This window comes from Anopheles maculipalpis, chromosome 2RL, assembly GCF_943734695.1.
Source record: "Anopheles maculipalpis chromosome 2RL, idAnoMacuDA_375_x, whole genome shotgun sequence".
Lineage (NCBI taxonomy): Eukaryota > Metazoa > Arthropoda > Insecta > Diptera > Culicidae > Anopheles > Anopheles maculipalpis.
In genome coordinates this window covers 38,712,283-38,739,322 of record NC_064871.1, presented here as the reverse complement: position 1 = coordinate 38,739,322, position 27,040 = coordinate 38,712,283, and the positions used below count along the sequence as shown (strand labels likewise).

Below are 27,040 nucleotides of genomic sequence, written 5' to 3'. Positions count from 1 at the left end.
TGTACATGGGAAGAAAATTGCATCATGCAACAGAACGGATGATTATTGAAAACAATAAAACTAAACCAGAAATAGCAAGGCGGCGCGAATGGCAGGGGGGAAAAAATACTAAAACCACAGACAACAACAGACAGATAACAATAATGCAAGCGTTAGTGGAAAAAAATCGAAATTATGTTATGGTGTAAAATTGTAGCTCGATGACACGGATAGGAATTGTGTTTTTTCTTGCTTTCGTCTGAATTATGTCTCGACTTTTCAACATTTTGTTTCACCATTTTGGAATCCAACACTCGTGCATTCTTAGGGGGAGCGATAAGACAGGAAAAACAAATGGCAAAACTATTCGCTTTAGCAATTGCACAACAAATTCCGTGGAGTTTAACAAACACACAAGCATACAAACTCACACAAAAATTAATACCAAGCATATTCCACACTCTGTGCTGGTTTTTCTGTGTGGCTGAGGGATGAATATTTTACGCTACTGACATCGAAGAAAGTCGCCGATGGGTAGAAACAAATGTGAAACAAAGTGTTACAAATAAAGCAGTAAAACCATGCCTATGGTACGGAACAAAAAATGGCGACCAGTTACGAACGACTTTTGAAGCAACAATGTTGACGTTCGCCTTTTTTGCCTGTAATAAACCACATACTTCTAGTGTCCCACTGTCCCATTGTCCCGTTCGAATAGTGGAACTTGGCAGTGCTTAAAATAATTGCAAAATGCAAGACATAGGACGTGAGAGGTAGCCCTTCGCACTGGGTCGGTACGACCGAATGGATTGGTAGCTTCAAGGCAAAGGAAAAGTTCGCTCAAGAAGTCACCGAACAGCAGCATATTTTATGCACTAGCAGATCAATTAAACTTTGCTGCCGTTTTCATGAATGAGCTAATAATTCAGAGCTAAATTTATAACCTCTGTTGATTGGGCCGGGGGGGAAGGGCGGTCCTGTGGTACATGCGACAGCGGCGCCGATCTGAACACGGCAAGACTGGATCTCAAATCCCATCCGGACCGTCAGCATCCAACTGTGTGGTATCGGCAAGTCTAGTAAGCCATTTGAAGAATTGAAATTATTTTCTTATTTTGTTAGTAATTTATATCTAATTCCATCGCTTTGTAGCATATCTGCTATTCATCTTAACAATATTTTATTACAATAGACATTTCTTAACCTCGTAGAACCAAACAATTCTGCATACCACAATTTCAGACATACAATTCATTAAACTCAAGTAACCTACATCAATAATGATGGAAATACATATGTAGCTATTTTGACCAAACGTCCGTAGAAACAAGAACATTAAAGAAAACCTACCAGCGCACTCGGCTAGCGGGTGACGCAATGCAATATGATATCAATTCAAAACAACCAGTGCGCCACCGACCATCGAACGGTTTTGCAAGTGCAGACAGTAGTTAGCAACACTAAACAAATAACTTAACGCATATTGAACCACACCAATCAGATAAAACAAACGACGGCATATTTTAAGCAGACTCTGCCATCGATCGATCAATCGATTTTGCAAGTACAGCAATCGATCGCAGCGCGACACATATTTGGCGTACGTTAACATCTTTGAACAGGAAGGAAAACCACTAAGGAATATTTTTGGCTACAAAAAGCAAGCAAAAATTATTGTAAGAATTGGGTATAAATAAAGTTGTCTTCGCAATCACTGAGGAGCTGTGTATACAGAAGCTACAAAAATCTAATACTTGCGTTCAATTCTTTCTAGTGTTTTGAGTGTCCTCTTATCCAAGGTAGGGGGAACTCAAACCTCCAACATTCCTGTAAGAGATATTTCTTCTGAATATCCAAAGTCGCCTGGCCGCTTGCTCCGCCGATCAGCATCGAGAGTTTCACTACCAAAGGTAAGGCCTCGATATCAGTCAGTGATGCCAGTAAAAAAGATTCTCATCTAGAATTTTTAGACTGCCTGGCCAGCCAAAGCAAAGAAAGATATTAGTACGAATAGCTAGCAATCACGTTGTTCCGTTCTCGTCGCGATTAAAAATCCGAGTTCTTCTTCCTCACCAAATGGCGTAGCGTAACCGGTTGGATAACGTCTTCTTCCCCATCACAGCTTGTTCAGTATGGATGAATGGTTAGATAATTACAGACACTAGCCACATTTTCCCATTTAAAAGAAAAGTTTAAAGTGAAATTACTTTCATTTTTATATCCGTGCTACCTTCATTGCAGGACTCCTGTTAAATGAACTCGATGTCCCGTCCCTCTCCTGTCCTTTATCCCCGTTTACGCCCTTTCTCGTCACCTTCGCGATAGACCTCCACTGTGTATCCCATCCGGCCACACTCTCTATGGCTCGAACGACCCCTTTATCAGGGCTCTTTCGGCCATTCAACAACACTTACCACCGGTTTGACTGCAATGTCTCTCTATCTCGCTTTCGCGTTCGTCTTCGTGAATCTTCCTTCCTTTCTTCACAATCCTTCCTAGCACCCCCGTCCTTCTCTTCCCATTAGTTGCTTAAAAATACCTTTTTTGTTAAGCCATTATTGGCGGATTATTGAACATAATAAATAAATCAATAAATAATCACGAATTATGACTACCATGTGTGTAAAAACGGTTTATATGTGAAATTTCGACGCTACTTTCACACAGCTTAATCGGTGATGATGATGATGATGGTAGGTCACACCTCTTGATGATAGGACGAAATTATCGCGTGGATATTAAATTTATCAAATGCTGCACACAGTGTTGTAAACGAACAATAATCGATCAGATGGTGAGATTCAAAATACGATCAAAATAATAACTAAACAACCAACTAAATAACCACAACTAGCATTACTGGGTCGAAATGCCACCATGTTTTGTCTAAGACAATGGGTCACTTTTTTTAGGCTCTATGGTTTCCTTTGGTTACAGCCAGTGGGTAAATATTTTCTTGGTCCCCTATTTTCCTGTTCTTCCCAAATGCTGTGTTGCCAAAGCATAAATTCATAATTTCTCCAACTTTTCCATAAGTGTAGTCTAGTCTAAAACTGTCAATCAGCGAGAGTTTGGCTCTAGTATTTCGGTAAAGGCTACAGCTTATGTATCGCCTTAGGGTATTTAATGATTTAAAACAGAAGTAACCACTTTAGATCACTACAAAAATACTCAGTTAAAGCTCATAAACCGTATTCCTTATCGCCACTAGAGTTCGCACGTGTTTCAAACCTCTGTCGTCCCTTTTTTAGCTCAATTTAATATTTCAAATAACAAAAATACGATAAAGGTAACCATTTCACAGATCAAATTTCACACATCATTTCAAAAATTCACCACACAGCATATACATTAACTGCTCGGCGAACGTTCCGGGAATTATGCGCTTTTTCATTAATTTTTATTCACCGCTTTTGCACCGCTTTTTCGGGTTTTTCGGGCAGAGAAGCCGAGGATGCGATTTTCAGATGGAGACGCCCAGTGCGATGTAAAATCAGTGAAGGTAGAACCAAACGAACACAGTCGGTTTGGTCCACCGCTCTGTTAGTTGGGATTTTCATTGTTTATATATTTCACTTAAGCTCATGATATATAAAGTACCAAAAATGCTTAGAAACTGGTGACAGTTTATAATTCTTTCAATTCCATCCCGTACCTTCCTGTTATCGTTGGTGTTTGGGAAGATTTAGGTTTCTTTTACACCAACGCCAATCGTCCGGGAAGGCTAGGAAGGCTATAATGTTTTACCCTCGGCAGAAGGACAGTTCGATCCGTTCCCAGAGGTAACTAACATATTCACCAAAAAAAAGGACACAAAATCGCCACCTGCTGTGGGTAAGTTTTATTTAGTGTTTAAGCTACATTTTCCTCGACGAAATTTCAAAAGCATTAAAGCAAGGTGCTGCACCGGCCCCCTGAATAGATATTTATGGAGGATTTACTTTGCCTGCCTAATCCCCGAGAGATAAGGTCAGGCAACCATAATATTACCGTCGGGAGTGGATCGAGTGAAGGAATGAAGAATATCGGTCGCTTTATGAGAATCTTCTTGTACTCCATCAATCGATGAGGATTGGTGAGTGTATGTAAAGCTAAGCTAAAGGGAGAGTGGTGGTTTTATGCTCAATCCGAAGCATAAACAAAGTGTTTGTAAAGCTGTGTGAATTGAATTTTTTTTACCTTTACAATGTATTTTTTCCTCGCTAGGAAACAGACTAGCGAGCAGAAGAAAAAAAGTAGTGCAAATAAAAACAGTTAATATTAGTTTCGGATTTCGGCGGGAACACAGCAGAAATACGACACCGTCTTGATGAATAAATCCACAGAAAAAACTCCCTTTCGCCAAGTGTTAATAAGCCTAGGGTGGCGTATAAAACAAGTTGTTAAAATTCTTCTCTCACACAGTCTGTTTTCCTGTTTTTCCCCTGTTTTTTTCATTCAAACTAAAGATACACGGTATTCAAAAAAGAAACGTTTTTCTCAATGGAGAAAGCCTTTCTAAATGAATCCCAAAAGCACAGGCACAAGGAAGAGATTTGCAATCAGTTCAATATTTTGTGAGACTGTTCACGGCTCGAGTGCCGTATTGATACAGACTTTATTGCCTTTAGCACAGAAAAACCAACAAAAAAAAAAAACGGCCTCACTTGGCACCATAGAATGAGTGAAAAACGTTTTCGGCATCTGTATTTTGCGCCCGATGGCGTAAAAGGTAGCGAAATGTAATTGCAGTTTAATAGCTTGCCGAGGGTGAAAGGACGCACGGAAACGCGGGTTTTGCACAGCACAAGTTGAAAACTTTCCACTCCAGAGTCTTATGAGCCGCACTGCACGAAGGCGAAAATACACAACCAAGCAAAAAGTGAAGTTCCTGCTGAAGGGGGTGACGGTAAAACTGAAATTAAAATTCCTTCACCAGTTGCTTGCGAGCGGGTTCTCCGGGAGGAAAGGCAGATTTTGGTGGGTTTTTTGTTGGTCGTCTGATGCAAAGTGGTGTATTGAAATTGCACGCTTACTGTTCGAATTTTTGGTAGAAAAATTTGCAAAAAAATGTTGCATTAAATAAATAACGCAACATTTTTTTCGTCCGACAGCTTAAGTACATCGTAAATATGCCAAAACGATGGAACGGTAAATATTTTACTAACAAGAATAGACAGTTAAAACTAAGTTACTATAGAGCAGATTGATTGAAACCTACCAAATACGCTTTAATACCTTCATCCAAGATATTAAAAAAAAAAACGTACCGAACACAGGGATAGGAAAGTAAGGATTAGAATTTGTGTCCCCTGGGTGACCTTAATCCAGCTATGGCGTTAGCCGTTAAGCTTTCTGCACCTTCGGTAAAGATTGCTTGGATTATAAATAAAATAAGAGACGCACTTTGTACCAAAAGGTTTCGATCGTGATGGAGACGCCTGGTCGCTTGTGATCGGCGAGCTTTTATTTAATTCCTCCCACGGCAAGAAGAAATCACCCGTTCGATTGAATCGTGTGTGTGTGTGTGTGCGTTTCGGCACGATGTCTTGAAATGTCATAAAAAAGACCCCCCAAAAAATGCCCATTTTATCATCCATCAATCCCAACCTTTGGTTCGCCGTTCACAGCACACACCGGCACCGGGTTTGAGTGAGGGACATTAATAATGCATATGTTTACTTCACGTTCGAGCCGATGTTGAAGCGTGAAATCATTTACTGTGTTTGTTTTACATGTTTGTGTGTAGCAGAATGCACACACGAATGCTCACACACACACACCATATGCACACAAAGCAAATTGGAAAGACAAATAAAGCTCCGAAAATGGACCACCTGCGATGGTCCATGGCGCCAACGAACCTCTTCAACCCGGCGTTCAACTCCATCGTCTGGTAACAGCACATAGAAACAGCTGTCCATCTGTCTGCGGTACGCTAGCAACTCACTTCTATGTCTCCCCCAATGCCGTTTGAACGTTCTGCGAAAATGTTCGATTCGATTCATTTATCTTTCCATGAGGTGCAGAGATGACCTACAAAAAATACCAACAGTCCGGGGAGCCCCATTGGGAAGCTCTGGTAACAAAGCACTTGCGATCTGCCGAGCGGAGAGAGAGAGAGAGAGAGAGAGAGAGAGAGTCTTTACGGGCGAAGGAAAAATTTTCGCAGGGTAAAAATCGATTTTCATCCTCAGTCACCGGCGTCCCGTGTGGTGTGCTCCTGCCTGACGATGTCTTTAACCTAGCGCCTACAAAAGGCGGACACATTTAGCTAAACGCTAGAGTATGTTTGTGTTTGTGGGTTCCTTCAAACGTGTTCCCTCCTTTTCTTATCGCTCTTCAAAAAAAAAGTCCACCAATGTACGGTTAAGAGAGAATGGGTCACCAAACAAAGAAACCCCACAATGGCTGCCATGGTGGGGTAGTACCGATGCTCACTCTGCAACTGTTACAAAGAACGGCAGAAGCCGCGATGCTTGGTAAGAAGGGCTGAAATAGAAAGCTACACACCACGTCTCCTATCCATTTGTAGGTAAAGCGTATACTTACATCACGGGTCGACGAAGGAGGACAAGTTGAATGGTACTGTTTCTCAGTCTCGAGCCGTCTTTTACATAATCCGGAACGGCGTTCGAAAAATGACGTCCCCTAATCGATGATTCTCCACGAAGCTCGCCATATATATATTCTCCAGCATTTGCCAGTTTATGCCCAATTTCCTTTACATCCTTTACAGCTTCCTGGCTGTGCACAACAATAACAACGAGAGCAACACTCAGCAACACACACGCACACTACTCACACATGCACAAAAATACAAACCCTCAGCCTCGGGATTAAATTCATACGCACACACTTAATGCTGAGCAAAAGTGGCCATTTTCACGTCTTCTTTCGCCGCAAAATCTCTACTAATGTGAGTTTAACACTGTGTTGTGTGAAGCATCAAAATGAGCCCCATTTCCGGAATGAATCATAAATCTCAACCACCAAAATGAATAAACACACTCCTCCATCTACACGAATGCACTTTGATGGAACACGAAACGACACACGCACACACGCACGCACAAAAATACACACAAATGAAAACGACTTCTAGCGCACGGAATCGAACAAAAGCACCGATATTTCGGTGCAATAAAATTGCAATTAACTAACACTCGCCATCATCACGAATTATCTACAGTTTTCCGAGGTTTCCGTTTTCGCGTTGCAGCCGCCCCCAGCACGACGGAACAACACACAGGACCGTACGAGAGCGCGCGCGTCTACGAAACGTTCCGCAAAGGATAACGCAAGCACCGTGCGTTAATGTTGTTAACGTTGGTTAGTGTGGGGATGCCTGTCGCGATTGCTCCTTTTTTTTTTGGTGCATGTGTGCGTGAGTGACTTGATGCTGGATGCTGCTGCTGGTGTTATTGTATTTATCCATTTGCACCTCATTCAGTGTAAAGCTGTGCAGGTTAAATTGAAGCATTCCGTACCGTTTTCTCATGCAATTTCGACTCGTTCGTTCACTAAGGCAGTGTCTGCCTTCTTGCTCACAAAGGAGCTGCTGCATGCACTGCAATTACACACATCTTTTGTTGATTTTTTTTTTGCACGGTATTCCCAAAGTCATTGCAACCCCTCACATGATGGCGACCTGATTGATTTATCTGTTTAGTAATTCACTAATCTAAATTTGTTTTTCACTATCAACAATGTCCACACGAAACAGCCAGCGTTCGTTTTCCTGTAATACTCACCACCATCGGAGGAAATACGATTTCGAGTTTTTTGGCCCCACTGCGACTGTGTGTGGCGTTCGTGAGTTGCCAGGCAGCCAGCGAACACGCGCACCATGTTGTTGTCGTGTGGACTTTCAAAACATTGGACACTCACCCAGACGAGAGAGGGAGAGCGAGTGACATAGTGAGTGATTCTTCCAGCATGTTGCCTCAGCTGTCAAAAGCATAAAATTGAAAAGAAATTCAACCAACAAATATGGATGCATAGACAAATGGACAAGTTCTTTGTACAGGGAAGAAAAATGTGAAAGTTTAATTTAAATTATTCTGTCTTTTGTGCTCAATTCTGTGAGTGTGTCCTAAAAGTGAAATGTCATCCCCAAAAGTGCAAAGTGTTCTGCATGCGGTGTAGTGAGCAAACGTGAAAGCTCTCCAGCAGGGAAAACGTCATTTTTGCTACTTGTTGACAACAAGAATCTTACTATGCCATTATACATTTTTCCATTGAGTCTTCCTGTCTCTCTCCATCCCCAAAGCAAGACACGACATCAACCCTCCTCCGATCGATCTAATAGGGGAAAAATGATTTGTTGTCCTTGGGTTGAATTTTGCCGTCGTATCTATTCGTTCGTAGGCGCACGTTTTAATTATACCTTTCAACGGGTCTCTTTGCGTTTTATCCGGCATGGCGTTTGCATGCTGGACGCTTTAATAGCTATTTTTCATGCAGCACACGGCGTCAGTAAAATTTATTAACGTCCATTTATGGTCGATTCCTGCTGATAGCAAAATGGTTTAATATCCATCAAATAAATTGTCCTCATTGTGATATTATTACTACTTTCATGCACACACGCGTTACAGCGCAACAGTTGTAAATATTGTTTTAATGCGAGAACCCTCGTTTGTCCTGAATCTAGAGAATGGGGAGAATTTTTGAGATAAATTGTATTTTTGTTTTTACTTCAAATAATTATTTTATTGTATCACCATGGGACTCCGTAGTACGGGGTTTGGTGAAAGGTGAGCTTCCCTTCTTGGCATTCGTATTGCAGCGTCGCGCCACAGAATCTTAGGCATTTTTTTCACAGAATTTTGATCCATATAATTGAGCTATATAATCATTTAGGGGGAATGTTTTAAATAAATAGTAAAATTTTAGTGGAATATTGCATTAGCTGAGCGGAAATTTGCAACTCACTGCAACAACAGTTTTTAAGAAAAGTAGCAGTAATTAGAACAACTTTTACTATAATTTTTTGCGAACAAAATCCGCTCAATAGTATATGATTGGTATATTCCACTACCTAAATACAATATTCCACTATATGATTGTAAAGTCTTCAAACGGCAGGACCGGGGTTCAAATCCTATCCGGACCGTCCCCCCCGTAGTGAGGACTGACTATCCAACTACGTGGTATCGGCAGTCTAGTAAGCCAATTCGATGGCCGGCATGACCTTAGAGGTCGTTAAGCCAAGAAGAAGAAGATTGTAAAGTTCCATAAGAAGCTAACAATTTGCGACTATCTATTTGAAAAAAAATCAACTGAATGATTCAAAAGATTCATTATACGGATCCAAACCCTGTATATTTATACCCCAACTGTGAATATGTTCTTCGAGAACGTGGTGCACATGCTGAGATGGTTTTGAGGTTCAAAAATTTTCTAATCCACACCTGCTGCTATATGGATTTTTTGTTATGTGTGTGTACGTGGATAATATAGCTTAATAGCTCCATTTTGTGTAGTTTTTTTATAACAGTTTTCTACCAGTTCGCTTGCATTGTAGATTTTGTTTACAGTTTCCTTTTATTACATTTGAGAATTGCTTACAAATATATAAATTAGGTTCATCTATGTATGCCATTCTTTTGCTCTGTTCGTGGTTTACCTTTCATCTTAACTCCACCTCACTTTATTTACCCTGTTCTTCGTTTCCCGGTCTCCACTTACTAATATAACATGCAAAGCAATTTCCTGATTTTCTGAGGAACACAATCTAAACATCGGTCTGTCTTCGCGTATGCGAAGATGTTCATTAGTTGCAGTTAATCACTGCCGACCTTTCTTTCCAAACAACAATCTAACAACAACCATTACGCCATTTTCTTCATATATCAGCATTTATATGCTCTCTACAATTTTCTTTACAACTTCCTTTACCTATACAACCTGTAAACCGTTCTGTCCTCTATATTCTTTGCATCCCTGTCCCTCTTTTCCCTATCCTGGTCCTTGCAATGCTCTTTCTTTCAGAGCCAATAGGTTTTACGAACGATGTTTGCATTTGCACATGATTTCTAAATAAGGTCTAAAGAAAAAAACAACACTACTTATTACACCACTAGAGACAATCATTAAGCTCCTATCGCGATTTGCAGGTAAGTAGTTGTATGTGTCGAAATGTGCGCGTTTGATGAAAAGGGAACAATAACAGTCGAGCACAGTTTTCCAATGCTGAAAAAAGATATATTACTACAGCTGCTCGTCATACACATGGGGTGTGTAACTACTCGTTAATAAATATTAGATCCTTTTCAGATTTTGCTTGTGCCATTCCTTCCACAGTTTTCAATGTATTTTGATGAAGGTTTTGATTTAGTTTTTCCATATTTTCACTCAATGGTTTGTGGTATTTAATTTTGTATCATCAATGTGCATCTTATATTCCGATTTTGTGAGCAGAAATAGTTCATTTTCTTCATCTTCTTGAAAAGGAAGGACGCCTGCTAATACTTCTACGGAAACACAACTCAAAGAGATACGCAGGAGGTAACCGTGCGCGGTCACCTGTATCATGAACGAGTTCATTGGTAGATGATAAAAACAGATTAACGAAAGTAAACGAAATTTAACGAAACAAACTACGAACATCACTAGACACATTACATGCTTCGTACAGTAAACAAAAGTAAAACAAGAAGAAAACTATGCTCAAATGAAATAGAAATGCTAAGTTTTGCATTTGTAAGGATATTCAACTGCTTTCTGCGTGTCATGAGATCTAGTGTGAAAGCCACTAGGATATGTACTAAGAAACGAGTGTAACGAAATGCTGGTTGGAAGTGAAATAGTTTGCAAGCTTTTTCAAAACTTGTATAACGTATATAAACAGTGAGAACGTCGGTTAGCACCTGCCTTTCACTCAAAATGCTATCGCGATCCGTGATCTTTCGATCTCGTAAGACAAAGACGAGAGTTACTCTCTGGGAAATAAAGCATTCCACTCCTTTTATTTCGATTGCCTTGGTTCAATAACACGGCAAGGTCTAATTCGAAGACCAGCTTTTATTTGCCATCTTCAGTCCAAAACAAACTAAAAAATATAAAAAAAACTAAGGGATTTTCTCACCCCTTTTTCCTTTCTCCTATCACTTTATAGCTATGTAGGCTTAATTTGTAAAAGGGATTAAGTTTTGAGTTTGATAAAAACTATTTGCACCATATTATTTTGTAGTGTTTTGTTTAGCTGTTTCTTCACAATCGTTTGTTGGGTTTTGATGATTATTTTCCCTTCAATCTCGTCGCATTGCTTCCACAATTTAGGTGCACCAACATGTGTTGAAAGTATTACTTCTTTTTACAAATTTATAATTCAATTTTGTCATTGTTTTAATTTTTTCAGACGCTTTTCATCCGTTCATTGCACACCCATCGCCTGCGCTGTTGTTCGGCAAACTTAACGGAAATTGAAAATAAAACAAAAAAAAAAGTTCACAAATAAGCTTACTCTCTCCAACAGCGCTCGTCTCACAAAAAAAAAGGCCGGATGTGCTCGGTAATTTGCTAATATAAAAGGTAAGAAAAATAACCTGCCCGCTAAGCAGGCAAGCGGATTATGAAAATAATTCATAACGTCCCCTACCTTTCTCAGTTGTATTTTCGCTAATAAAGCGAGAGATTTTAAGAACGTGAAAGTAACACTTTGAGAAATGCCAGCGTCAACAGCAACAGAAACAATCCCGTCTCCCGCAGCAGCATCTGCAACAGGGACGACAGCAGGAGAACGGATGCTGGTTCACTTGTTTCGCTATCCCCCACCACATCTCGGACAGTCGCATCTGCGTCCGGGGAGCTGAGATCGGGCGACAGTTCCGCCTACAACGGTGTGTCAAGCATTTCGATGATGAAGTTATCGAGCTGCTTGTCACCGAGCAGCCGCAGGAAGTTCAGATGGTCGATACACTTGAGACTGATCGAACGAAGAGCTGGCAACCGCAACAGTAGCTGAGCGAATCGACCATCTTCCGACGGATGCTGTGTTTTGCAGTATTCATCCAAACAAGCGTAGATTTTTTCTCGCATCTGGTCGATCTCTTTTCGACATTTCAGGCCCCGGATATCTAAAACAGAGCATATTAAAGCTTAGTATAGATTTTGCGTGGTGTATGAACACACTGAAGACTGAATACCCACCAGAGTTGAACAGTATGATAGCCTTCAGAATGCCCAATTCAGCCCGATTCACATCCAGTCTTTTCATCTTGATCGCCAGCTCGCACAGTATGCGATCAAACAGTGAGTCAACGCCGGCCTGCTGGGCACTGTTCCGGTGCAGGGTAAAGTTCGGTCCCAAGCACATCAGCTGCGGCTGCCGGATGGTTACGCGCCCATCGTTCCTACCGTCGGGCGGTCGTTCGGTTTCAATGTACTGCAAATACATAAATTTATCATAAGGAAAACTTTCTTCAATGCCACACATTCATCCATGCACATCTACCTACCTCCATACTTCGCCATGCGACAGAAGCAATCAGCATTTCGTTCCAACCACTGCGTAACAATGTTACCTGATCTTCGCGTGGAAGATTCGAAAAGTTTGGCAGCCGTCGGGCGAACTCGATTAGCTGGTAGATCTGTTTGTTTACCATCTGACACAAATGTGACACAGCGCCCTGTAGGCGAAAAAAAGAATATTAATAATGTAATATAAAAAGAAAAAGCAATATTGTAACATTTAAAGGATTGTTCGCTTGGAAAAGAGGGTAAAGATCGTACCTTGTACTCTGGTGGAATCATAGAAGTCTGCCCAACTCGCAAGTATGGTATGGCATTGTCACCACTCTTCTGTTCTCCCAGCTGCTCTGCCTCGAGAAACCGATCAACCACAACATCCCGCACCGAGCTAGTCGAGTTGATTTCTTCGGTCTATAGAAAAACGAAATGAAGTATCTTCCCATTAAAGCACCTCTAGCGAGAAACATATGAGCAAACGGTATATCTTACCTTCATCGAAAATTTGGAGCTTCGCTGCCGTTCCTCCTGGACGGCTTCTCGCTTCATACCGCAAGCCAAACATTTTTGGTACCGGCAGTACTGGCAGCGGTTTCTTTGGCGTTTGTCTATCGTACAATTTTTATCCTCCCGGCACGCGTACGACAGGTCCTTGCGTACCGTTCGCTTGAAGAATCCTTTGCATCCTTCACAGCTGAGAAGTAGAGAAACGGTTCGAGTGCGTGAATGATCAAAGTATATGAAGGCATGACAAGAATGTAGAATATCCTACGATTTCAATCATTACGGTAAGGACTTTGGAAATCTGTGGTTTCGCTCAAATATTTAATATGCATAACATACGTGACGTGGGTAAATGCTCCAATGCTTTTGTAATATATGCATTAAAAAAGCGAATTTGGCAGATGCATGACCAAATTAAACAGTAAAACAAACTGCGACCAATCAAATTGCACTGTTTTCTTTAATAAATCTTTAACGTAAGAAAACAATATCCAATCTTTTCGTCGTCATCTTGCGGCCTTTTGCCGGCATTAAAGTCATACGTGTCAAACAATAATTTGTTAAAAGTTCGTCTTTTTCATCAGTTCATACCTGACTTTGACCATGCAATTATTTAGGAAGATTTTTCTCTTCATATTGATCAAGGAAATTGCGATCGAACGGTACTGGGACACATACTTAGGTTGGCTACTTGGGATCCTCCAGAATATGGGATCCTTATCGCTTATTTTTTCTAGCGTTCGCTTCAAGTAGATGAAAACACCGCTTCGCCATCTTTGTGGTATTTTTTAATTCATGTAGCAATTAGCCTCCCAAGCTCCTTGCACTGTAAATGACATTGGTTAATGCCATTCCTGAAGAAAATTAATCGGGATACGCTTACTAAAGTTACTATGTGTCTTTTACTTTAAAAAATGGTGGCGTCCTAAGAAGTAGAATTAACGTTTGAAGATGCTTAAGAACCTTCAAACGATAAAATAGGTCCACCAAACACAAGGCGTTCTTTGCAAAAACATGTACGTATTATGATTCTATAATAGATGACAAATTTTCCTAGGAATATGACAAAACGTGCGTCTGATGATCACTGTTGAAAATATATTTCAAACGTAAACAGCTGATGAATCTACACATAAACGATCGCTTCGCCTAGACTACTGTTACCTTATAATAGATTGCTCACTCCCTTTCATTCATGGCCTAAGCATCCTAAAAAAAGAATTACTCCGGATAGTTTTAACGTCAATCGTATAATCTCTACGTTTTCGCTAGAAACCGATAAATTGTGTCGCAGTGTGATAGAACGAGGTGCATGTGCAACATGCAAAATAGGAAATATTAATGGATTAGCATTAGAAGAATGTCAGCAACGAACGGGAGGAACTGCCAGAAGGAAGAGTCATCCCGTTTACCTACTGCTCCCTGTGCGGTCGTCACTTTAAATGTCACCCTAAGTCAGTGGCGTCGTCAGCGCCGTGCTCGCATCATCATCGAACCTCGGGTCCCGCGGGTGGCATATTAATTATCTAATGGAAAAACTGCATCCGAACGGTGTGAGCCAACGGCCCGAAATGGTGGATGCGACATGGGGAGGGAAAGATGCAACTAACACAACACAAATACAAGCCTTCCATCCATCCCGTCCGTGCGTACTGCTAACGGCTACTTCGAGAGGAAGCAAATGTCGAGGTCAGATGAATAATTTTCGCGTTAAGCTTGTGTCTCTTCTATCGTCTTTTACCACCCGCTCGAAGTAAATGATATTCGGTACCTTCGGTTTCTTTGGCATAACTCAGACGAAGGATGCAACCGTGATGGTTGATACGGTCCATACGCACACATATTTATTTCTAACAGCTACATAAAATTGAATGCAATAGACTATACAATTCAATATATTTTGTGAACAAATAGTAAAATGCTTTTCTGTCAACCACCACTGAAATGCATCCGTTACCAAACTCATTCAACATTGTAGATTGTTCAAACTAACCAAGAATCACCGGTCTTATGGCTACAACTATTTCTAATTTAGCTTTATTTCAACCTGCATGCACCTACCTATAAACACCATAATGCTTGCCGCTGGCTCGATCACCACAGATCGAGCAGAGATGTTTCGAGCCGCTGAGCGGGTGATTGGGCGGGTACTGCTGCGTGATGTTGGAGGGAGTGTTGGGCCCGCTGCCACCACCACCGTTGCCTCCTTGCTGTTGCTGTGAGCCACCACCGCCGACCAGCAGATTCTGTTGTCCACCTCCCGTTCCATTCCCAAGCCCACCGCCGACAACAAGCGCGTTCTGTTGCTGTAGTACGACGGAGTTGAACCCGCCACTGCCGGGGCTGCCCGGGCCACAGTTGTTGCCGGGCGAGAACGGACCACCACCACTTCCGTTCAGCAGTGAAATGTCCGGCTTCAGGTCGGGCTTCAGATCGGGCGGCGAGAGCGGTCCCATGTGACCGACTAGGGCCGCATCGAAACCTGAGAAATACGAAAAAGGGAGAGAGAAAGAGAGAAAGAATCGAATAAATATATGTGCTTTTGATGACATCATTCCCTTCCAGCGGCGAATGCAAAACGGGTCTGCACGAGGGGATGATTTATGTTGCACGAAATCATTGGATACCGATGCTACATAAGCGGCAGTCACGAGACAGACGACTGTTTTCTATACTAATTGGTTTGCTCTTTAACCGGTCACCGTTGAGAATTACAGGTATGGATATAAACCTTTAGAATTTCATATCGAATTACGTTTCTATCAGAAACCTTCTAATTAGGACACATAACTGTAAAGGATACGGATGTAGCGGATGTTTCAAAAACAAACATAATAGATGTTATGGATGTTGGACAGTCTTTTGACTATGATTGACCATTATTTTATTTATTTTATTTATAATTGATTATTACGGTCCAGTGCCGTATTGTCAACACCGCTTGTGTTGATTAGATTTTTACAGATTTACAAGGCATTTCCTCCTTATTCTTTGCCTTATCTCGGGCTATGATTGACCATTGCAGGAAAAGAAAACAGTCAGAGAAAAAAGTTCATTCATAAAGGACATTTTATGCCAAAAACTTCTGCTCCGAGCATCTTCAGTGGTCCGGGGATTAGTTTGTCTCACTTCTCTTCTTAGCGACTTACTGAGTCCAACCTGTCAGACAATTTTCAAGCAGTTTCAGAATGGCTTGAAGTTTTGAGGTATAATAGCCAATGCCGATTCAAATGTTAGATTGGTCCAAAGTGGAATGCCTTAGTGATAAATTTACAAGGTTATATTAAATGATAATAATAATTTATAACTTAAAATAAAAGATCCTCTAACGATTCCGATATTTACACTTTATTGGAAGCATTATAGTAGTCGCAGTTCTACGGAATTGTTCTAGTTTCTGCCAAAAAAGGAATTTAACATTTATTATCAAGACACAGGCGCGTTGAAAAATAATTTCTAAATATTATATCGCTCTTCCTTCCATCTATTCTCAGTGTACAAATCTTCGGCAAAGGATACTTAAACTTAGTAAACAAATTAAAACATATCATTACTCCTTTGAAGGTCCACTAAATGGATAGAGGTACGTGCTTTGTGTTAATAAAAAAAAACCCCTCCCCAACCACAACTAACGACGAGAAGGTTAACCAAGCATGGAAGTGTGATGGTAACCATCGTTGCGGTGCAATTTGTTGCCTTGCGGTTAAGTAAGTACACCGATAATGCACCAGATGCAACATCGTCGCCGATTTACGCTCTCTCAAGGTGAAGGGAGAATACCGATGAGCTCGCTAAATGTACTCGAAGCGCAACACTGGCTAGAAGGCATACACCATCGGGAAGAAAAGAAGCAACGAAAAGGAATGGAATGAAATAAGTCGCGGGATGATCGCGAGCGAAACAGATGCAGATATATGCAAAATGGAACGAATGCAACAACAGACTGCAAGGGTGGCCCTTGGTGCTGCAGAGACAAGGTCTTTCGCTTGGTTTTTTACTACTATTACTATCGCCCTACAAATTCGACGTCAAGCCGTCAAACTGCAAAATAAATTGTAAAAAAAAGGTTAGCTTAAACCGGATCGAGTGCATCACAACAGTACTAAACGGAACAGTTAGCACCGCAGAGCAGTAGTCATGAATATGCATTATTGCGTATCTTTCCCCTGTCCGTCCTAATCCCTCGTGACCATTTCCGTTCATACTTAATCTTTGTCCGTGGGTGTCATTTTTGTCTACCACTGTTGGCTTAAGGGGAAAATGAAGCGACTCGTTAAAAAAAAGTGCTGGTATAACGATAACGATGTTATGCGGAAGAAATGTATCATTATTTGTCTTCCTCAGTAATTCGTCTTACGGCAACATCGTACATCGTTTGCAAGTTCGATAAAAGTAAAAGTCAAGCGCAGAGATTAGTCGTGTTCGTTGCCATTTTCTTTCTCTCACTAGGGTCATTTGCCAATTATAACACATCTGAGGAGATTTTATATGCATGTCTAGGACCTAACATTTTCGATTACAAAATACTATACATTTTAATTAATTTTCAAGGGGGGTTTGGGAACAGAAAAATGGGTTTTCTGAGGGAAAATGGGGGAAAACACACACAAACTAATCCTTTGAAATCTGTTATTGCACACTTTCAAGATCGCCCCGCCTAACAATTGCACACACGTCGTTACCAATTTTTGTACATTTTATTTCATTCCTCATCATTAGATTGAATTGCTAGAATGTGACTTCAAGATTGAAAAGTATAATTATTTATTTATTTAAACCCGTGCCTTCGGACAATGATCCAGTCTTAACTAAAAGTTTGCGGAAAAAGACGGTCGACGGACTTTCAGACTCCAAAGACGCTTTAGAGTCACCTTTCACGGATTGGCGATGGATCTGGAAAAACGTCATCAGCTACAGACTTTCATCAGACCAACACTCGATCCTGTATTTGCTGGTGCACAACAAGGTGCCACACGGACTGCTGTTTGACAGGATGAATCGGTTTCCTTCAGCCTGCTCAGTCTGCTCCCAGATAGAGACTCTGGAGCACAAGCATTTCCTGTGCGCTAGCCAGGAATGGAAGCCATCGTCCCAAACCACAACCTCAACTTCCCTTCTCTCATCTTACCTTTTTAAAGTCATCATGTTCTTTGTAAAATCTGTACGTCGTCCCTACATGTATCCCACTTTTCTTTTGTAAACTAATTTTTAAGTTGTTTTAGATAAACAATTTTCATCAAAAAAATGTTTAGGTGATATGGCCGTGTGTTGAGCTACGAAAAATAATAATAATAATTGACGGATTCACATGGTCTGATATTTTTGAACGTACGTTTTGAACGTCGAAACGTTTTGAATTCTGATCAAATGTACGTTTTAACTCTAGAAATTGAAGCATGGTTTGTGATGGGAAATCTACGACGCTTCATGCCTGGGATCAATTTCATTATATTACAGTGCTTATCAGGTCACATAACAAGTGTCTTCCTGTTTAATACAATCCGCGATTTTGACAGAACGATCCATCCGAACAATCTATGTCTTATTATTGCACAATCTAAAATCGCATATTGTTTTAAACATGCAGACACTTGTTCTATGACCTGAGAAACACTGCAAGTTCTTCCTGAAGCGTCAGAATAATGTTTGATCTTCCACGGAACTTCTTTATGCGTTTCGATCCGATATGAAATTGTATAGCAGATTTTGGAACACCGTAGCACTTGGATGCCTGACCATTCCTCAGTCCTTCCTTTAAATAATCATTCACTTTTCTAAATCCCACAACAGTTTCGCAGTTTTGCAAGCTTACTTGGCTTTACAGTTTGCTTTGCACCAAATATTGAACAGTACATTAAAATAAGTTATTTGTTATTAAATGTCACTATTTATATTACCTTATCGTAACGAACTTTCTGTACTTGTTGCTAAACAAATTAATAAAAAACATATTGAATGATATACACGATGAAATAAAACTTATTTCGTGATACAGGATTCTTAGCTGTTTAAGCGTAGAAACCCATTCGTTTTTACTGGAGCCATAGCAAGTATTTTCATTGTCATTTAAAATTACTGCGAAGTGTTCGAATTTTGAATGTAATCTATGTATCTGCAGCAGAAATCTTCATTATTTCAGGAAAAAATTTTGCTAATCATCCATGTGCACGATACATTAATAAACAAAGCATTTTTCACATAATGAGCAACAATTGAGTGGTGTGTAATAATGGGAAAATTAGTCTACATTTTTGTTAAAGACATAAACTCAAAAGTATTCATGGATGGTGTCGAGTATAGATAGGACGAGTTCAGAATATATAATATAATAGTAATAATAACGTTTTCATCATTTAATACTTTAAAAAATAAATCATTATTCTTTACAAACACATCAACTGTTCGGTGTAAACGATATGAATATGAAATAAGTCATGTGTTCATTTCAATCAAAAGCAGCTGAAATGTTTGCACTCTTCCTCCGATCAGGTATCGCCATCAATTGCAAACATGCCGTAAATTATAATCGATGCATTGTATTTATAATACGCAGCCAGCTGCACGAAGTACGATGGTAAGTAATGAAGCAATGCAACTCCTCCCAGCTGCAACACTTGTCCGGCAATGTGCGGCAACGGCAATTCTAACGAACAAAGGCATAAAAAGCAAAGCAATGCTCGAAGGTGCATTAGAGCAATCAGTTTTTGCAATCAGGATTGCTTCCTGTTGTCAGATGCACACATTTTTCTCTCCTAAAGCAGGATATACTTTATTTCTAAATTATCCTTTTTGTAGCTTGTTTTACCATTTATCAGCAACCTGTCTTCTAACACATCCTTTTTGCTTTGCGAATTACACCCAGAGAGAGACAAGTACAAGACACAATGCAAGAAAACAACGCGACAGGAAACGGCGTAAATAATGCAATTGCAAAAGTAAATAAAACAAGATTAGACTTCTATTCCCCATAGTGGAAAGGAAGGTAATGCAAGCAGCAATCAGGATAGCATAAAACAAAACGTTAGAAAATGCAAGTCAAAAGGTAGCCGAAATAATTATGTTGCTACAAACATGTTTTAGCTGGTGCAGCTGTGGACGGATGCGTACCACCGAACTGAAGTAAGAGAGGCTCTTATTTATTATCGCATTTTTTGTGTTTTATTACACACTCATTATTTTTATCGAAGCTGTTCAGATACTTGTGGTCGGTCCAAAAATGCATTAGATGACAGAAAGGGAAGTAAAATTTGAAGCATGAACCAAAAACAAGGAACAACTATGGATCCATTAATGCTCCACCTGCTGCCCTTTTCGACAATGCTTTGATGTGGTCCGGGCACTGTAGATAATGTGTGTGTAAACGTTGCTAAGTGCATTTGAGGATCCATTCTGTTTTGCTTTAATTTGGGCTCAACATTGTTTCAAGGTGCCAAGGCAGATGCATTATTTTCCTTACGTGTTGTTATGTGGCATCCACCCGGTGTACAAAAAGGGCGACAGGATGGACAGTGCTTCCGGGCCATCACAGTTCTGAATGCTTTCTGTAAGATCCTGTCCCGAATACACTTCTGCAGATTAGCGCCCCTTGCTACAAATTTCGTCGGAAGCTACCAAGCTGAATTTCTTGGAGGGCTTTACGCTACGGCAGACCCTTCGCACCACCTGTTGATTGACTTCAAGGCGGGCTAAAATAACATAGATCGGACCGAACTAAGGAACACCATGCAGCAGTACGGATTCCCTGGGAAGCTGATACGGCTGTTAAGACCACTATGGAGCATGCCGTCAGAATCGTTCGAATCTCACCGAGGTCTGAGGCAAGGAGACGGACTCTCCTGTTTACTGTTCAACATCGCTTCAACATCGCGGAGGTTGTCAAGCGAAGCGCGGGCTTCGACAACCGGGGCACGATTTTCACCCGCTCTCTTCAATTCCTTGACTTCGTGGATGACATCGACATTATCCGAAGGACATCTGCGGCGGTGTGCGAGGCGAGGGCAATAGAATTGGATTGAGCATCAATGCGTGCCGAATTGCCGGATGCTCTGACCGTGATAGAGCCCGATCCGTTAGCAGAGTATCAGTTGACGACGACAATCTCGAGGTGATAGAGGAGCTCTGCTACCTTGGTACGATCGTAACTTCGGACAACAACTTAAGCAGCGAAATCCGATGGCGCATTCTTCAGGGGAATTGTGCCTACTACGGACTCCACAAACTGCTGCGATCCAGAAGACTCCAACAGCACACGAAATGCAAGATTTACTGCACCTTGATACGTCCGGTAGTCCTCTGCTGGTACGCGTCTTGGACTTTGTCGACGGAGGACGCTAATGCACTCGCCATATTCGAATAGCGGGTGCTGAGGACCATCTTTGGCGTTGTGTGCAATATCCTGACGGTAGTAAAAGCCGGAAGGATACGCTGGCTGGGGCTGGTGATGAGGATGCCGGACTCATGCCCCACCAAGAAAGTGCTCGTCATCAACCCGTTCGGCACGAGCTCGTTGGCTGGATCAAGTGGAATCTAACCTATTCTGGAGCAGCCCTAGATCGAGTTTACTGGAAACGGATTGGCGACCTGACCATGTTTTCGCGACTTGCCCAACCCGCAGCAGGCCAAAAAGTAGAAGACAAGTTGTTATCACCCGTTGGGTTTTTATTATCTATCTTATTATCTTTTTTAAGAACGACCAGGCCGGAAAACTAGCATTAAATTTAGTTGAAAAGTCAAGTTTTGGATGGAATTAAGAATATAATTTTTCTGGACAAAATTATTCACTTAACTTTAAATAAAATCATAAAATAATCCTAAAAGTTATAAGACACATAACTTAATAGGAAAGTGAAAGGAAAATCAAAGAAAATAAAGACAAAAGAGCAAAAGCGAAAACATACAGTGTCGTCGAAACGGTACTCGGCGAAGTAAACAAACGTGGCATCAGGCCAGCCAAATGCAACCTCCATCGTATATTCCGATTTAGGCGCCGAAGAATGCAGAAGATACGCTGAGGACAAGGAAAAGTGGGCGGACAGCAAGCAGTTTTGGCTACGCTTCGATGGATACTGATAAGGTAAAACACCTTGCGTTTGGTCATGGTAGTTTTCCTTTCAATTTCATTTACTTCGCTCTGCTTTACATTCCCCGTTTTTGTTGTTGTCATGCATTCGTTATGTGTCTTACCGATTATGCACCAACAATCAGCTGTGGTAAAGAAGCTGATGTTTGAATAATTGAAAGCAAATCGAAATCCGTTGGTTGGTTGATTGGTGCATTTTTCCTTCCAATGCGTCACTACAGTAGCATATGTCCTTCACCTTTGCACGCGTATATGATGTTTAATGGTGCATTTTTTTGCTTTTTTTCTCCTGTTCGTATCGGAAACAACGGTCATGCGCAATCGACGAAAGCGATGAGCTTTGATTTCCAGAAAGAAATAACAGTATGGGACAAACCAATAGAGTGAAAACATTCAACACAATGAGAAGAATACTCAAACGGAATGTTAAAACCTAGCGAAAACTTTTTATGTGCCCATTAGCAGGATTATGTATCGGTGAAAAAGCGAGCAAAACAGACGCCGGTTACGAAGGATCCCTTCCATTGGTCCTGAAGTGTCGTACGTACATAGCGTGCCAGTCGTGCCGTACATAAGCCGTGCCGTCATTTATCGATTATGAACAACCTTCATGACCTTAGTCAATGCTTTACACATTGATCCTTCTGCGAGGTTGCAGCCAAGCCAGCATTTCTCCAGCACGCGCCACAACATGCTTTCACTCTACTGCAGTAAGCTTGGGTTTCCGCTACCCAACATCCTTACTGCTGTGGTCACGGTACGGGTAAAGGGGAGCATTGGTGAAATGTGCACCGATTGTGCCACCGAGCACAGCAGACGGTGCAACAGTTGCTGCAATGCTGCTGCTTGATGCTTTTACTAATCGCCTTCAAGGACGGACGGTAGACCGAACACGTCCTTCGCATGGGGGTACACCGGTGGAAAAGCAGGGGCAGCACACCAAGGATATCGAATGACCTCGGTAAAGTTCGCGGTGCTGTGTGTTTGGTCCTGACGTGTCTTACGTCAGCACAAAAGAAGCGGCAAGGAATGTTTGCACGCTGGCAAACGTAATCGCTCGTCCAAAAGCTATGTACATTGTGCGGTTTGTTTTAATGACATCTTTCGAGCGGAAGGATGCTCTAGAAGCGTGGTTGTGTTTGCTGGGGAAATAAATATTGAACATGAAATAAATAATAGAGACGCTTCTACCTTCTTCTACGCCACTAAATCGCAGTTTTTTTTTGCGGGAAACTGCATGTAGTACATATAAGGAACTTGCAGTAGCAAGGGGCACTATTTTTAGAACACTATTTCTCAAGGAGGTGTCATGATGTAAGTGCAGGATATGATCTGAAATTGATGACTCTTCTTTGATCGCGAGAAGCATGTATCGAATAAATTGATGTATTGGAATGGAAAATATGCATAAATTCAGCGCCGATGCATAAAGGGTACATTAAATTGTCCTGGAAATTGGACATTTTCTACATTTCCTTTGGCACAACAATCCTTATCGCTGCATTACACCTACATAGGAGATTTACGGTACAGATGAAAGAGAGACTGGACTTCAGATCCATCCCATGTTTACAGAATAGCCGGAGCAATGTAGAATTTGATATGCAACTTGAACACACATTACATCCAGTTTGGCTACGCTGTTTGAATTGATAACACAATTTCTGATTAATTTAGATCATCGTCATTACATTATGAATCGTCTTCCACTTGAGAAACGAATCGCAAGTTCTAAACGGAACACCCGAACCGTTCCGAATCCAAACCGATGGCTATGATAAAGGTCTGGTAAAAGGTGTCGAATCTGACCGCTTTCTAAACCAATTGCAGATTGTTTTATTGACTGAAACAGCGTAGTTAAACTGATGTACAGTACTGGACAAAATAAATCATACGCGCAAAGTAAAAGTGCTCTTTGAGGAGTATTTACTTTATTTTTCAGATAAAAACCATGATTTATTCGGAATAATTATAGTACTTTCAATAAAGTTTTAAGTATTGCAGAGAAAAATATTTAAAATAGCTCTATATGCATAAAAGAAGTTTTTATAGCCAACAGTTGGTTTTTAAGAATGGACAAAATAAATCATACACTTAACAAAACATTTTTTCTAGCCGTGATAACTAACTAACGTTCTGGCAGCACTGTAAAACTAGCAGCCCTGTGGCTTATTTGACAGTTCTTTTACTGGAAAGCTAGTGGATAAAAATATTGCGTCATATGAAATGTGTAAAATGTCAGTAAAACAAATTTCGCTCGATGTTAGAAATCTGGTTATTAACGATCGCAAAAAAGGAACTGCTTTCCGGAAAATTGCTGAAAAGTATTCGATTTCTATTGGAGCTGTGCAGCATATCTGAAAAAAAAAACACGAAACCACGTGAATAATTCCCCCCCAATCTCCCGACTTGAATTCGATAGAGAATTTGTGGTGTTATTTGGACGAAAAAGTGGGCAAAAAATCGATCTCCAACCAAGACGACTATTTTGATGTTTTGAAATCAGCGTGGGAGAAAATTGATCCAGAATATCTACGAGATCTCGTTGAACGTATGCCTCGTCGATTGGAAGCAGTGCTGAAGGCAAAGGGTGGTCATATCAAATATTAAAGATTCATAAATAAAAGGAGATATTTGATATAGGCATAATTTGTGAATAAGAAATCTGGTGTATGATTTATTTTGCCCATGCCGATCCTCATCCTTTCCTGAAGAATAGCATATACATATTTAGAAAGTCAAGCGTAATTCTAATAACTTCACTTCTACAACATTATTGCCTGATAATAGGGCAACAACTTTCCTGAAGATAGCATTGTTGTAACTATTACATTGAAGGAAATATTGAGCTTGTAAAAAGAATAGTTAAAACGTATGAATTATTTTGTCCAGTACTGTAATGTGTTTTCAAATCGGATGAGATTATGCATCTTGTATCCTGCATTGTGTAAGCTATTCTTACGTTTGTTCTATGGACTGATAAACCCTGTATTATCCAGCTCAGAATTATTTTAATTCCTCTATCTTCCTGTCGAACATGATTCAGAGCAAGGCTTAACGTTCAGTTTTTCATGAAATAAAGTGAATATCGATAGTTTAAGAATCAAAGAAAATGTTCTAAAGTCATGCAGACATCGGAAAAGAACGTAACACTAATGCAGAAATCGATCAAACTTTTTAAACATTTATGGAAAATATTTGACTACGGTTCAACCCACCCACCCAACGTCACACGACGCGTACGTTTCCATCAAGTACCTGTCAGTCCGGCCAGTGACCGATCCCATCGGCCTTGCGCTTGAATGATTGCAGCCACCGACAGCATCGGTTTCTCCTTCTTCAGCATTATGACACAACGTTACACTATGCGGGGCAAACCATCGACACGGCTAGCCAACTGTCGCCGGCTTTCTGAAGCGTTACGGGCGTAGTTTCGTTTGGGACGGATGGCAACTGTCGATTGTTGCACTGGAGGGATAATGTATTACTTGTTTTTTTTTTGCTTTGCTCTGTGTTTGGTTTACAACACACTGTTTTATCTTTAGTTTCACGATACACCACTCGATACAGGGATCTAAAATACAACACATCAAAAGTGAGGGAGGGTAGCACAAAGTGAAGGGAAATGTGTAAGGATTCACTTTCGATTTCATCAATTACACACATGACGTCGCCCCGTAAGATGGTTGGTGAATAATTATTCCACATCGTCACTCTCTGCCACCCTTCCCCCCACGGTGTAATCAGACTGCACCACCACCATCATAGGGCGAGTTTGTTTTATCTTCACAATGCACATGATAAACAAACTATCAACGAAGCACACTGGTTTACCATTTGAGCATAACGAAACCGGACGGTGAAGATAATTATGGTGTACTTTCGATTACTTTAAGAAGCATAGTTTTTGTTTTCTTTCCCCTCTTCTGTCCCGTGCACCGAAACAAATCGTTTGGAACAACTAGGCAGAAAAATCATCCGACCAGCAGTAACAACTCCATCAACGCACTCTTATTTGATTTGCCATTTGAACGATTTTTTTTTGTTGTTGCTCACATGCAACCTCTTTACCACGATCGCAACACTCACACGCGCGAACATCTTATCTTCATAATTCACTTTTTTGTTTCAAGCCTACCACTTTGTTGCCATCGATTCAGCCAACCGTTGCTGCTCATTTATTGTCGTTTTATGTGCAACGTTAAACTATGATTAAGTTAGCATGTTTTACATATTCCATAGCGTGCACCGAAACGAATTTTGCTCATGTTTTACAAACCAACACTATTTGAGCAATTTATGTTTCACCTACGTCTAACAATCTAGCGAAAAGTTGAGGCTGCTGTTCGTGATCACGACTAATTGCTTAGGGGGAGCAAGTCCACAAGACATCACTGCTATTCGTAAGGAAACGCAGCCCATTCTGGACAACCTTTCCGATCAAACGATATCGGTTATAGCTTTTTAAATTGATAGAAAGTCCTCAATTGTAATCAAGTCGGAAGATACAATGAGTCTACCTCGTTTGCAAGATACCACTGGCAGATAAAAACCCTTCCGATTCACCTATCGTAGACCACTTTCCTTCGTACCATCGTACTGCACTAGGTCATTTATTTTTTGCTACATCTAGGGAGAGATAAGCGTTATCAGTATGCAAAACTGAACAAAAATGCATATACGTGAGTTTTACGTGCCATTGCATCCCGCTCAAACCATCGGAGCTTCGGGGAACGTGAGATAAGGTGTGTATTCCCCGCTGTCTGTCCCAAGCAAACCCTTATCCGCGTTCTTTCTCTTCCTCTAATAGCAATCCAAATGAGGAAGTGAGAATTGTAACGTTTCGATTGCCAGACCAGACATGGCTGGAAGTATACCGCGAACCTGGAATTTGCAGCGAGGGAACGTGATGGATGGATGGTAGGAAGCGTGAAGCTCAAGATGGCAAGGGTGTGAAATCGTGCAATGGCGGGAGTCCTTGACCTAGTTCGATTCGCCGCGCCCGAACGGTCTGGCGACGACAAA

At 40.9% G+C, this 27,040-nt stretch overlaps 3 protein-coding genes across 3 annotated transcripts in view; all 3 read right to left on the bottom strand.

The window, feature by feature from the left end:
• The window catches only part of LOC126559566 (protein kish), a 416,586-nt gene that overhangs the window by 157,683 nt on the left and 231,863 nt on the right, over positions 1 to 27,040 (bottom strand). The gene's annotated exons all lie outside the window — the stretch shown is intronic.
• LOC126557356 (sodium/hydrogen exchanger 9B2) overlaps positions 1 to 27,040 on the bottom strand; it is a 200,570-nt gene that overhangs the window by 62,526 nt on the left and 111,004 nt on the right. The gene's annotated exons all lie outside the window — the stretch shown is intronic.
• On the bottom strand, positions 11,594 to 25,510 carry LOC126557815 (protein ultraspiracle homolog). Its single transcript, XM_050213711.1, has 7 exons — positions 25,274 to 25,510; positions 14,998 to 15,418; positions 12,925 to 13,126; positions 12,697 to 12,846; positions 12,423 to 12,593; positions 12,115 to 12,349; positions 11,594 to 12,041 (listed from the first exon to the last, which is right to left on the bottom strand). The coding sequence occupies exons 1-7, from the start codon at positions 25,359 to 25,361 to the stop codon at positions 11,797 to 11,799; spliced, it is 1,512 nt and encodes a 503-aa protein (XP_050069668.1). The 5' UTR covers positions 25,362 to 25,510; the 3' UTR covers positions 11,594 to 11,796.

Coding starts and splice junctions, on each gene's coding strand:
- LOC126557815 (XM_050213711.1), bottom strand. CDS start 25,361: ATGCTGAAGAAGGAGAAACCGATGCTGTCGGTGGCTGCAATCATTCAA. Junction 12,847..12,924: donor GCTCCAAATTTTCGATGAAG/GTAAGATATACC, acceptor GTTTTTCTATAG/ACCGAAGAAATCAACTCGAC. Junction 12,042..12,114: donor TATCATACTGTTCAACTCTG/GTGGGTATTCAG, acceptor GCTCTGTTTTAG/ATATCCGGGGCCTGAAATGT.